General features: G+C 40.4%; 1 protein-coding gene across 1 annotated transcript in view; it reads right to left on the reverse strand.

Moving 5' to 3' along the window:
- The window catches only part of LOC136881906 (putative inorganic phosphate cotransporter), a 106929-nt gene that overhangs the window by 16494 nt on the left and 76856 nt on the right, over positions 1 to 13579 (reverse strand). Inside the window, exons 5-7 of the mRNA XM_067154349.2 lie at positions 11420 to 11649; positions 6792 to 6941; positions 1336 to 1468 (exon numbers count right to left, since the gene is read on the reverse strand). Coding sequence (XP_067010450.1) covers positions 1336 to 1468; positions 6792 to 6941; positions 11420 to 11649 — 513 coding nt within the window. The remainder of the gene's footprint in view (positions 1 to 1335; positions 1469 to 6791; positions 6942 to 11419; positions 11650 to 13579) is intronic.

Here is a 13579-nt window from a genome sequence, read left to right on the forward strand (position 1 = left end):
TGCAACCGATTTAAGGATCTTGGTTCTAACAGCAAACGCGGTTCCAAGCATCACAGCTCCATTGAGGATTCCTCTTTGCGCTTTGCTCTTGAAAAATCGGTAGCCTTCGGATTAAAAAATCTCTTCATCTGGGTACCTTGTTTCCTGTAGGGCCATTATGGATATCTGATTTTCGTGAAGAGCTTTGGTGAGGGTTTTCAGCTTGCCAGTTTGCGTAAGTGAATTTATGTTGAAAGTTGCTAGAAAGGTTTTAGATTTTGGCCTGAGTTTTTGACTCTTCGGGGTATACCGAGACGCTCCAACTCGTCTCTTGCATGATGTCGAGTCTCCCCCAGAATCCGAACGAGACTCGTGCGCCGTGGCGTTCACGACGAGGGATTTATCCGAAGATTTACCCCCTGGGGTATGTTTCTTGAAATGTTGTGCCATCATGCTTTTTGACTTGACTTTGCTTTGGACGGGTACCCATCCTTTTACAACTAGGGTTGTTAGCCCTAGAGGTTGCCTCAAGATGTTTTCTGGCTTCTGGTCATTTACCAGTCTTTGCCCTAACCCTGGCAAGGGACCAGTTTTTTTTTCACGGTGGTATTTTATTTCCCTACTACCCTCTGACTCTGCTGGCGGCAGAGCCAGTGAGCTTCCCCAATTCCAATGGGACGCGCCCGATGGAGGTAACCGGTAAATCCCCACACGGGATATATATATTGATATTAATCAATATATATATTACACAATAGCGAAACATAGTACTGGCACATACCTGATTTTTGTATCATATGATTGTGTCAGCCATCCAAAATGAAGATGTTAATCAGAAAGTATATCTAATGTAGTTTAATTATACTACTCTTATGAAAAACATAAGAAATGTACAGACAAAACTTTTATGTTCAAGTTATACTAATAATCCCGCTCAAACAATAAAGATTAATTATTTAATGTGGTTATTTAAGCCACAAATACATTTGAAATAGAAAATTTACCTATTTGGGAATAGTTTGTTTTGGTGTAGTAGCCCTGAAAATATTGGGCAATGCACAGTCCAACTTTGGACTCCTTCCACCACTATCTAATTTCTTTTCGCAGTACAGGTGAATCATCAGTCTGCGTCTCTTCATGTAAATGAAAAATAAGCCCAAATTTTGGGAGAGGTGAAGTATTTCTATTGTTTGTATCTGGAGTAAAATAATGCAGCTAAAACTTTCATTTGAAAGTGACAACAAATAAAAATATTGCCCAAACTATCACTTGATATGCTATCTGGTTTGTAAGCAAAGTCTTTGTCACTGTCATGTACAGTATTTCTGAACTGGTAGTTGTTAAATACTGACTTACCTATGGTGTTGAATAGTTTTCTTGACGCTGCCAGTGACATCCAGTTCTTCTTCTGGATATAATCAGCTGCGAAGCTAAAGAAGAAGCTCATGATCCAACTGACCAAATAGGGCAGAGCTGATAGAAGACTGTTCTGGAGAAAGAAATGCAGAGAGAAGGATGGTTATTTTAAATTGGCCAGGTGAAATGCTACAGTTCTAAAATGGTAAATAAATATAGTGTCATATGCTATAAATTTCATTTTTGATCCGTATTAACAGTGACGATCAGATTGACAGTCATAATTGCCAACTCTGAAATGCTGGGCTGAGTGGCTCAGATGGTTGAGGCGCTGTCTTTCTGACCCCAATTTGGGAGGGTTTGGTCCTGGCTTAGTCTGGTGGTATTTGAAGGTGTTCAAATACATCAGCCCACGAACCTGCTACGCAGGCGTAGCAGGGGGAGAGATGATACTCCCACGTGGCGCGTCCCAGGTGGCGTATAGGGAGGTCCTAACCGGTTTGCCAGCGGACGTGAGGGAAACAAAACACCTCTCGCGGACCAAACACACTACCCCCTGTGGGTGGGGGACGCACATGTAGAATACACCCGCGGTATCCCCTGCCTGCCTGTCGTAAGAGGCGACTACAAGGGGCGACCAAGGGAGGATTGAATTAGAACCATGAAACTACTCTTGATTCGTACCATCATGCGGGGAACACCATGGGTTGCATGTACTTGCGAGTAGTATCACTAAATTGGTACGAAATAGGTTTGTGATTAGTTGCAGTAAAAAGCCTGGCCTGGTGGATTCTAGTACCCGTGCGTTGTACCCATGTGAGCAACACCGCGGGTCTGGGCGTAGCCTGTGAGTTGTACCGCTATATGAGCGGCACCGTGGGTCAGCGTTGCCTGTGACTGGTACCCACTATGTGAGGAACACCACGGGAATACCGGCGCCCGTGACTAGTACACCTAGGTGAGGAACCTTACCGGTTCACGTTGGCTGTGAGTGACGCCATTGTGTGAGAAACACCATAGGTCTGCGTTACCTGTACTAAGTACAATACTTGTGAGTAGTACCATCTTGTGTGGACCACCTTGAGTCTTCGCTACTTTTGATCAGTACCCCAAAATGACAAATACCATGGTTCTACTTTACTCACGACATTGTCGTTCTCTATATGCGATTTTCTATTTTACGCAATAAAAATATCACACGAGAACACTTTTACGTATTTCTAGAAACAACTTTATTATCACTACGAACTTATCCTGTCAGATGAAGAAAAACAATCACTCGTCTCTAAAAACAATCTACAAAAGAAAAAATATACATCTTTCACATCAGAGACCTAATGGTGCTGTTCCTTGACGCCATATTGGAAGTCTGTGTGTCCGTACGTCCGCACGTTATACGTCCATGGACACGAAACATAAATATAATAACATAATACTTTCGGCTCATCATAAAACTTCAAAATACGAGTATTGAAGGTTTTATCATAATTAGGATACCTGTCCTACGATAACATGTACCATTCTGTGGGGCCTTAGACGTGAATTTAGCACCCCTTCAGACATCAAGCATCATTGTGCTTTATAAATGGTCCCTTGTTTTTTTGTAGGATTCATGTCCATCCATTCATTCTTCATGACATTTTTTATTTTATTTTAGTCAGTGGATTAATTTAAATGTTTTGTTATTTCATTTCGTACCATTAAGGGCCGATGACCTCGATGTTAGGCCCCTTTAAACAACAAGCATCATCATCATTGTGCTTTATAAATGGTCCCTTGGTCAGTAATACTCTAATTAACTACCTTCTGTTTGCGTCTGATCCACTGGTTTTTTTTGTTTGTTTGTTTTTTTTGTTTGTTTTTGTTTTTGTTGGGTTCATGTCCATCCATTCATTCTTTATGGCATTTTTTATTTTATTTTGTTCAGTGGATTAATTTGAACTTTTGGTTATTTCATTTCGTACCATTAGGGGCTGATGGCCTCGATGTTAGGCCCCTTTAAACAACAATCATCATCATCATCATCATCATCAATACATCAGTCTCATGTTGGTAGATTTACTGGCATGTAAAAGAATTCCTGCAGGAATAAATTCTGGCACCTCAGCATCTCTGAAAACCATAAAAGTAGTTAGTGGGACGTAAAGCCAATAACATAATCATCCAGTGCTTATAGAGTCCACATATTCCTTTAGAAAATAATCTTCGGTTGCCTGCACAGTCACTCGTGCACCGCCTCAATCCTTCATCTTCATCTGAATGAAACACTTTCCTCCCAGTGCCACGTTGAGTCCCCAGAACATGTGGTAATCACTAGGGTTGAGGTCTGGTGAAATGGGGGATGTGGAAGACGCTTGGATCGACTCCACTCTTGGACGAATGTTATCATATTGATTAATATGCATCACCATATTGAATAGTCATTCATTGATGAATTTCAATAGGATTCACACCTTCACTACCTGCATGATAGACTGCTGGTCTTCTTTCATGCACGTCTGAAAGTAGGGTAGCTATTGTTACACTGCTACTTTAGTGGTGTTTGCTTGTCTACAAGGTGCTACCACCTGTAGGATGTTCTTTAATGCCTTTGGAACAGTATTGTTTAATAGACAGAATCCTGGCACAAAATTTAAAATTTTTATTAACACTTTTCAGGTTTTCATTAACTTGCCCTTGTAATAATAATATGGTCTCAGCTAGCTTGAGCAGACATTTTGATCTGATGCCATTTAGGCTGCCCACATGTAAATTTTGACGTTCTGTTTTTCTTTACTAGAGGGCAGAGATATGGTTTAGGCAAACTATGGCTGAGATGTTATTAATTTTGTCAGGTAAATGAGAAATGTGTCACCAGATATTATTAACATGCTAACATCATACATTATGGAATGTATTAAATGTATGCCATTCAAAAATCTAACTACCTCTGCTTGGTTTGAACACACAGTCTTTGGATCCCAGGCCAACACTACACCACTAACCCACAGACAGAACAACATAAGGAATGAAGATCTCTCTACTCTTTCATTGAAACCAGAACTTTCTCAGTCAATCGGTTCCAAAAATTAAAGGATTCAATAGAAGCATTAAATTTTGAACTACACATTCATAATCTTTAAAAATATTTTGTCTAGATAGAGTTTCTTAATGATAAGTACTCTGATTTAATAAGGTTTGAAATTATTTCATAGGATGTGTATCTAAAAATGTGAAATTTTTTAATTGTGGGGTGTCAGCTTTCCTCAAGAAGTCAAATCTCGATATTGGGTCTCGGATCATAATGACTCGTTTCATAATATAAAATGAGTTTCTTTAAACAATATCCACGTAATGAGTTGAACTAAAAATTAGATGTTGTTGGTATGTGCAGGTTTCATTGTAGTTCAAGATAAAATAAACAGAATGAGTTGGCCATGTGGTTAGGAGTGTGCAGCTGTGAGCTTGCATTCGGGAGATAGTGGGTTCGAACCCCACTGTCGGCAGCACTGAAGATGGTTTTCTGTGGTTTCCCATTTTCACCCCAGGCAAACACTGGGGCTGTACCACGGCTGCTTTCTTCCCATTCCTATCCCTTTCATACCCCATCGTCACCATAAGACCTGAGTTTCTATGAAACACTTTCCTGCCTTGTCAATACTTTACATTTTATTATAATTATCTACCATACATGGTGCCAAAACATCGAATTAAATCCTTGGACTTGATACATTTGTACAATACGGTCGTCAACAAAACAAATTATACATAAATCTTTAAATCGTTAAAATATTTCTTTGTGTCTAAACTGTGCACTTACACTTAGTATGTCATTTAGTAAAAACTTTAAAAATAGAATAATTTTCAAATTTCAAAGTTTTTACTAAACGATCAGACAGACTTTAGTCTTCAATGAACATCAGGTACTTGAAAAATTGAAAGCTAACTTAGATCAGATTACCAGGACTCACTTACTCCAACCGCATCAAAAATTGACTGTAATAAATCAGTTTATTGGCCCTACACTGATATACCCTTTCCAGACTGTTTCGGTTGAGAAAATTCCCAAATCAAGTCTGTTAAAAGCCGACAACATGATCAGAAGCGCACTTAAAGAAATTCTACAACTTCCGAGTGACACACCGAAAAGTATGATCTATGATATATTAACAATTTGTTGATTATTTTGATCCACCTTTGTATTGTATAGCATAGTTCAATACGGCCTAAAAATTAGATTAGTTACATGTAAAGTATGATCTATTCGAGCCACAAATATAAAGGGTTAGCACTAATGCGCGCTACTTGGGAACCGTACCTTCAACAGCTGAACATCAATCTTAAGCTAGAAGCTGTGAATGATTTGCACATAAATGCTGTTCGAAATTTCACAGTAATAAAAACTCGCTGCCTATCTGAACTTCAACTCAATAAAGAGACATCAACGAAATCTGTTAGACAACTGCGCGATATACTTAGAACACATGAATTTGAAGTTTGGTGTGCATATCCACAAAAAGGAAGAGGTGTTGAGTTATTTGCTCAAGTTCCTGCTGCTAATTCTTGGGTTACCAGAAGGGATGGTTTAACATGTTCGGAATGGAGGGAGATGTTGAAGATGACCACGATGGTTGCACCAGTACGTACTCTGCCGGGACGTTCTACCAGCACAGGCCACTGCAGACACTGCAGTGAGTATGAAACCTTACCACATGTGCTGGAGAGTTGCCCTCAAGGAGAACTGCTTAGGATCAAACGCCATAACATCATCATTAACCTGATTGCTAATGCTCTTCGTCTCAAAAATCTAGAAGTGTACGAAGAAGTCCACTGCATCGCCGAAGGAGGCAGCACTCGCAGGATTGATATTATAGCGATTGACAGACGGAGGAACGAAGCAGAAATTATTGATCCTACGGTACGCTTTGAATCTTCAGCCTCTCAGCCGACTGACGTAGACAATGAGAAAAAGGATATCTATAATCCAACCATCCCTTTCTTTCTTAAGTCGTATAAACTTAAAAAAATTACGGTGACTGGACTTTTCTTTGCCGCGAGGGGAACAATTCCCAAATTTTTTGTCACATGGCGACAAAAATATAAACTAGCGAGAAGTCTACAAGATGAGATAGTCGTCTCACTCATCAGATACTCTGTTTCGATTCTTCGTCACCATTTATATGGAATTCATGCCATGTAACATGGTTAATTGTAACCTATCATTTTTTAAAACATTAATCTTTTTTATCTTCCCTCAAAATTGTTATTGTGTATTATTCTGTGTCTTATGGCAAATTTAGGGTGTCCTGGATCAGACTAAATAAATAAAAAAAAATAAAAAAGTCAATACGGACAAGATTGTACCAACATGGTTAAAATAATCAAACATCAGACCTGGCTGTGTCGGTGTGACTGAAAACAGATTGTAAAAAGAAGAAAAAAGAGATAAAACATAAGAATTATAACTAGTCACTTACATCTTTTATGTCGAATTTAAGAACATAGCTCATGTAACTCGGCATCTCGGTCAGTAGTGTCCAGAAACCCCAGTTCTGTCCACAGTGGACGATAATAATGGACCACATGGGCAGTGATGTGAAGATGGCCTTCCAAGGAGTCGGCGGCTTCTGGAAACATGAAACAACATGCCAATAAACAGTTTGCTTTTGTAGTCAAAGAAATATGGCTGAAATATTGAACTTCTGGAGTTTTCCACTAATACATAGTCATATGAGAAATCCTCATGCATAATTCTGAGAATATTGGTCAGTTAGTTTCTGACTAATAGATGCTTTTATTGCATTGTACCAAGTAACACAGAAAATGCTCCTTATGTCACAGTTGTTGGTTTTAAGGTTGAAATTTTGACAGCTGCCCTTTAATTACTTAATGAATATATACTCTGGTTTTGTTGACGGACAAGAAATGTTCAATTTTGTTTTCTTTATAAAATTTGGAAAAAAGTAGTTCTTTGATATTTTAACAGCCAAAAGGAGGTAGCAATCTGACAATAATTCAATGCTTGCTGTGTAAGCTTATTACTTGAGACAGGAATAATATTATTATTATTATTATTTTTTTGCTAGGGGCTTTACGTTGCACCGACACAGATAGGTCTTATGGTGACGATGGGATAGGAAAGGCCTAGGAGTTGGAAGGAGGCGGCCGTGGCCTTAATTAAGGTACAGCCCCAGCATTTGCCTGGTGTGAAAATGGGAAACCACGGAAAACCATCTTCAGGGCTGCCGATAGTGGGATTCGAACCTACTATCTCCCGGATGCAAGCTTACAGCCGCACGCCTCTACGCGCACGGCCAACTCGCCCGGTAATAATATTATTTGTTAAACCATGCATGCATTTATAATCATTCCATTTAGGCCTTTATACTTGTATTTTCTAGACAGAAGATGTCTTGTTATCATATGACATAAGCTTCATGTTATCCATGTTGATGATTGCTTACTCCAATCTGTAATTACCACGAACCTGCTATGCAGGCGTAGCAGGGGGAGAGGTGATACTCCCACGTGGCGCGTCCCAGGTGGCGGATAGGGGGCCTCTTGATTCGTACCATCATGCGGGGAACACCATGGGTTGCATGTACTTGCGAGTTGTATCACTAAATTGGTACGAAATAGGTTTGTGATTAGTTGCAGTAAAAAGCCTGACCTAGTGGATTCCAGTACCCATGCGTTGTACCCATGTGAACAACACCGCGGGTCTGGACGTAGTCTGTGAGTTGTACCACTATATGAGCGGCATCGTGGGTCAGCGTTGCCTGTGATTGGTACCCACTATGTGAGGAACATCACGGGAATACCGGCGCCCGTGACTAGTACACCTAGGTGAGGAACCTTACCGGTTTGCGTTGGCTATGAGCGGCGCCATTGTGTGAGCAACACCATAGGTCTGCGTTCCCTGTACGAATTGCAATACTTGTGAGTAGTACCATCTTGTGTGGACCACCGTGAGTCTTCGCTACTTTTGATCAGTATCCCGAAATGACAAATACCATGGTTCTACTTTACTCGCGACATGTACCATTCTGTGGGGCCTTAGATGTGAATTTAGCACCCCTTCAGACATCAAGCATCATTGTGCTTAATAAATGGTCCCTTGGTCAGTAATACTGTAAGTAACTACCTTCTTTTTGAGTCTGATCCACTGTTTTTGTTTATTTGTTTGTTTGTTTTGTTTTTTTGTAGGGTTCATGTCCATTCATTCATTCATTCTTCATGACATTTTTATTTTGGTCAGTGGATGAATTTGAATTTTTTGTTATTTCATTTCGTACCATTAGGGGCTGATGACCTCGATGTTAGGCCCCTTTAAACAACAAGCAGCATCATCATCATCATCATCATCATCACCAATCTGTAATTCAAAGGAGGGGATGTTCCACCTCATCGATACAATAATTTTAGGTTTAATTATATTTTATATTTTAAAAAAACATTTCTCCAGGTACTTCGGTTTTCCCTGTCATCTTTCATTCCATCAACACTCACCAATATGATTTCATTTCATCTGTCAGTCATTAATCATTGCCCCAGAGGAGTGCGACAGGCTTTGGCAGCCGACACAATTCCTATCCTTGCCACTAGATGAAGGCTTCGTTCATTCCGTTCCTGACCTGGTCAAATGACTGGAAAAAGGCTGTGAATTTTCATTTAAAAAACCTACTAGAACTAGTTTTGCCCCTTTGATTGGGCCATCCTCAGATAGATACATGCATAATATTAAAGACTAAAATAGCACTCTTCAAAATGTGTTAAAAGATTGTGTTACTACCAAGTGGACTTACTGTATATGACCTTTCCATAATATCCTTACTACAAACCCTAAGTGTCCTGTATGGAGACATCTACAACCTTTATTTACAATCCCATTAGTGTGATACCCCAATGAAAATATTTCCTTATTATCACATAGGTTCTTACAGTGATCACAATGAGATACTTCCACTCCATCAACACTGTATTTAAAGGACTTCTCCTTTTGGTGAAACTTACAGCCTGACTTTTCACACCATTTACCAACATGCATTGTTCGTTGTGCACCTCACAATATTGTCGAAGTCTTTTTCAGTCACTTACAATCCTGTATCTTATTTATTACTCTCTACAGTATAACCTGACGAACCGTATTGCAAATCTATTCCTGAGCCTTTTGGGGAATCTTCTACCTGGCACACTAGCAAAGTCAACAGTAACTTAGAAGACAAAATACTGTGTAGTCGACATACTTTGTCCTTGTGGCAGCCTCCGCATGGGGGAAGTTGTAATAATAATAATAATAACATCCACAAAAATCCTTTTTTTTCAATGATGCAATGATTCTCTTTCTTTCTGAATGGTCAACAATGTCAGATCCTGTCCGTCCCTAACAATACTCGCCCTTATTGAACACTCTGTGGGTGAGGATGGTAGAATACATCCATGATATCCCCTCCCTGTAGTAAAAGACCTCTGAAACGGGAACCAGTAGCTCACAATTTGGAAGTGCAAACTGGCACACACATTTCACCTCCATGAGTCCAGCTTTTTTTTTTTTTCTTTTCTTTTTTCACTTGTGCCAGTCTCCCCAATTTAATCATTCCTGTCCAACCTCCCTTAGTGAGTTATTGTTTTCTTCTGACCCCAGCAGTATTAGGTTTATGAGGCTCGGAGAGCCATTCATTTTCCTGCAGTTCGTGGCGCTCTCCTTTCTTTTGCCGATAACTTCATTTTTTGAAATGTCATTCCTAAACAGTAATCAGCATTACAGCCTTACTGATTTTTCAAGGTTGTCAGTTTCTATCTATTTCTGAGATCACTCACACTTTCTGATAGAGCAACATTGTTAGATTCTACCAATTTCTGAGATTGTTCACCCTTACTAATGGGTGCCCAGTGTCAGATTCTATCAATTCCTGAGATTATTCACCCTTACTAATGGGTGCTCAGTGTCAGATTCTATCAATTCCTGAGATTATTCACCCTTACTAATGAGTGCTCAGTGTCAGATTCTATCAATTCCTGAGATTATTCACCCTTACTAATGAGTGCTCAGTGTCAGATTCTATCAATTCCTGAGATTGTTCACCCTTACTAATGAGTGCTCAGTGTCAGATTCTATCAATTCCTGAGATTATTCACCCTTACTAATGAGTGCTCAGTGTCAGATTCTATCAATTCCTGAGATTATTCACCCTTACTAATGGGTGCCCAGTGTCAGATTCTATCAATTCCTGAGATTATTCACCCTTACTAATGAGTGCTCAGTGTCAGATTCTATCAATTCCTGAGATTGTTCACCCTTACTAATGGGTACTCACTGTCAGATTCTATCAATTCCTGAGATTATTCACCCTTACTAATGAGTGCTCAGTGTCAGATTCTATCAATTCCTGAGATTATTCACCCTTACTAATGGGTGCTCAGTGTCAGATTCTATCAATTCCTGAGATTATTCACCCTTACTAATGGGTGCTCAGTGTCAGATTCTATCGATTCCTGAGATTATTCACCCTTACTAATGGGTGCTCAGTGTCAGATTCTATCAATTCCTGAGATTATTCACCCTTACTAATGGGTGCTCAGTGTCAGATTCTATCAATTCCTGAGATTATTCACCCTTACTAATGGGTGCTCAGTGTCAGATTCTATCAATTCCTGAGATTATTCACCCTTACTAATGGGTGCTCACTGTCACATTCTATCAATTCCTGAGATTATTCACCCTTACTGATGGGTGCTCACTGTCACATTCTATCGATTCCTGAGATTATTCACCCTTACTAATGGGTGCTCAGTGTCAGATTCTATTGATTCCTAAGATTATTCACCCTTACTAATGGGTGCTCAGTGTCAGATTTTATCGATTCCTGAGATTATTCACCCTTACTAATGGGTGCTCAGTGTCACATTCTATCGATTCCTAAGATTATTAATCCTTACTAATGGGTACTCAGTGTCAGATTTTATCGATTCCTAAGATTATTCACCCTTACTAATGGGTGCTCAGTGTCAGATTTTATCGATTCCTGAGATTATTCACCCTTACTGCTGAATTTTCTCTGGCCGATTCTATCAATTCCTGTGATTATTCCGCAAGTATACTCACTCTTATCGACGGGTCCACACTGTCGGATCCGATCGAATCCTCGATGTATTTCCTCTCAGCCTCTGAGATGAACGGGTGTTGTGATGGTCGGTTGGAACCCATGAAGAACCAGAGGACTGCCCAGGCAATACCCAGACCTCCAAAGACGTAGAAGACAGATGGCCAGCCGGCAGAACTGGGGATTAAGAGCCCACAGATAGGCATAGCTATGATAGTTCCCACCTGCGAACCTGAAAAAAAAAAAAAAAGGAACTCCAGTAAAGGAATTGTAATGTGGTGAATGTTATTTTTATTCTCAGAGAAAATACTATATAAACAGCCCGACTTGACTCCAGTCGTAAATGAGAGTTTTGACCTTTCGAACAATAAAGATGTGAGGAAATGGAGCTATTTAGCTCAACTCTGTTGGTCAATGGTAGAGTGGATCCCAAGATATTATCTTCAAATGGAAAGTACATGGTGACATGCATGCAGCTTAATGGGAGTTGAATGAAAATGCTTGTACACTGTAGCTGATACCATATTATTATTATATTATTATTAATGCGAAATACCACTCGCTCATCACGATTTCCCACAAACCAAATAACGAACCAACCTAACCCCATGGCACTACAGTCCTGAAAGGGCGTTGGTCTACCAAGCGACCGGTGCTCAGTCCGAGGGCCTGCAGATTACGAGGTGTCGTGTGGTCAGCATGACGAATCCTCTCGGCTGTTATTCTTGGCCTTCTAGACTGGGGCCGCTATCTCACCGTCAGATAACTCCTCAATAATCACGAAGGCTGAGTGGACCTCGAACCAGCTCTCAGATCCAGGTAAAAATCCCTGACATGGCCGGGAATCGAACCTGGGCCCTCCGGGTAAGAGACAGACACGCTACCTCTACACCACGGGGCCGGCACCATGGAACCGATGAGAGTGAAATTTGGCGTAGAGGTTCCTTTTAGATCATAAGTAACAGATAAGAACTAGATTTGAAAAGAAAAAAAATCCTTAAGGGTAAAAAATAATGGAGTAACAACCCGACAAAATGGCCGGTGTTTCTGAGTGATAGCTCGTGGGACTGCTATAATAGTTAATTGTTGTGCCACTTGATAGCGTTGGTAGGTCGCAAGGTTGGTATTTTTAGAATTTGCTTTAGGCCTACGTTGCACTGACACAAATAGGTCTTATGGCGACGATGGGACGGGAAAGCGCTAGGAGTGGGAAGGAAGCGACCATGGCCTTAATTGAGGTAGAGAGCCCGGTGTAAATATGGGAAACCACGAAAAACAATCTTCAGGGCTGCCGACAGTGGGGTTTGAACCCACTATCTCCCGAATGCAAGTCGCTCGGTTCGCAAAGTTGTATAGCAGTTAATTTTTATGCCGGTTGGTATGGTTTTGATAGGTTGTGGGCTGTTAGAATACCGTCGTTATTTTTTTAGTATGCTTGGAAGCGTTCGTATCTGTTGATGCACCTTTCTTTGTTGTGGCATTCAGACTGTATTTGGAGATGTAGCAGTTGGCAACTATGTTTCTTGTTTTGTTCTATAGGTTAAAAGTGAAGGAATCTACGTAATTTTTGTCGCAGAAATGTGATTTTCCATTATTTAAATATGTCTGCTAAATATGTATTTATTAAAATTCTTGCGCTGGCTATCACGGGGGATGGTATTTGCCGTTATCTTTGTTTTCTTTAAAAAAAAAAATATACGGCACAGATAAGAGATTAGAGTGCGTGTATTAAGTGCACGTATCTTCTCAGTTCACGCCGTATAGCACTGACTATAAGAGCAAGATTGGCTGAAGTAGAAAGAAGAGAATGTGAAATAACACAAAACTCGAAAAATAGAAGAAATCATGGGCACATTCTCGTGGTGGTTGTTTCTTATGTACAAAAGAAAGATTTTTCTTTCTTCTTTCTTTCTTTCTTTCTTAATCTGTTTACCTTCCAGGATTGGTTTTTCCTCGGACTCAACGAGGGATCCCACCTTTACTGCCTCAAGGGCAGTGTCCTGGAGGTGAGACTTTGGGTCGGGGATACAACTGGGGAGGATGCCCAGTACCTCGCCCAGGTGACCTCACCCACTATGCTGAACAGGGGCCTTGTGGGGTGGGGGGGATGGGAAGATTGGAAGGGATAGACAAGGAAGAGGGAAGGTGGCGGCCATGGCCTT

Source organism: Anabrus simplex, chromosome 10, assembly GCF_040414725.1.
Source record: "Anabrus simplex isolate iqAnaSimp1 chromosome 10, ASM4041472v1, whole genome shotgun sequence".
NCBI classification, from domain to species: Eukaryota; Metazoa; Arthropoda; class Insecta; order Orthoptera; family Tettigoniidae; genus Anabrus; species Anabrus simplex.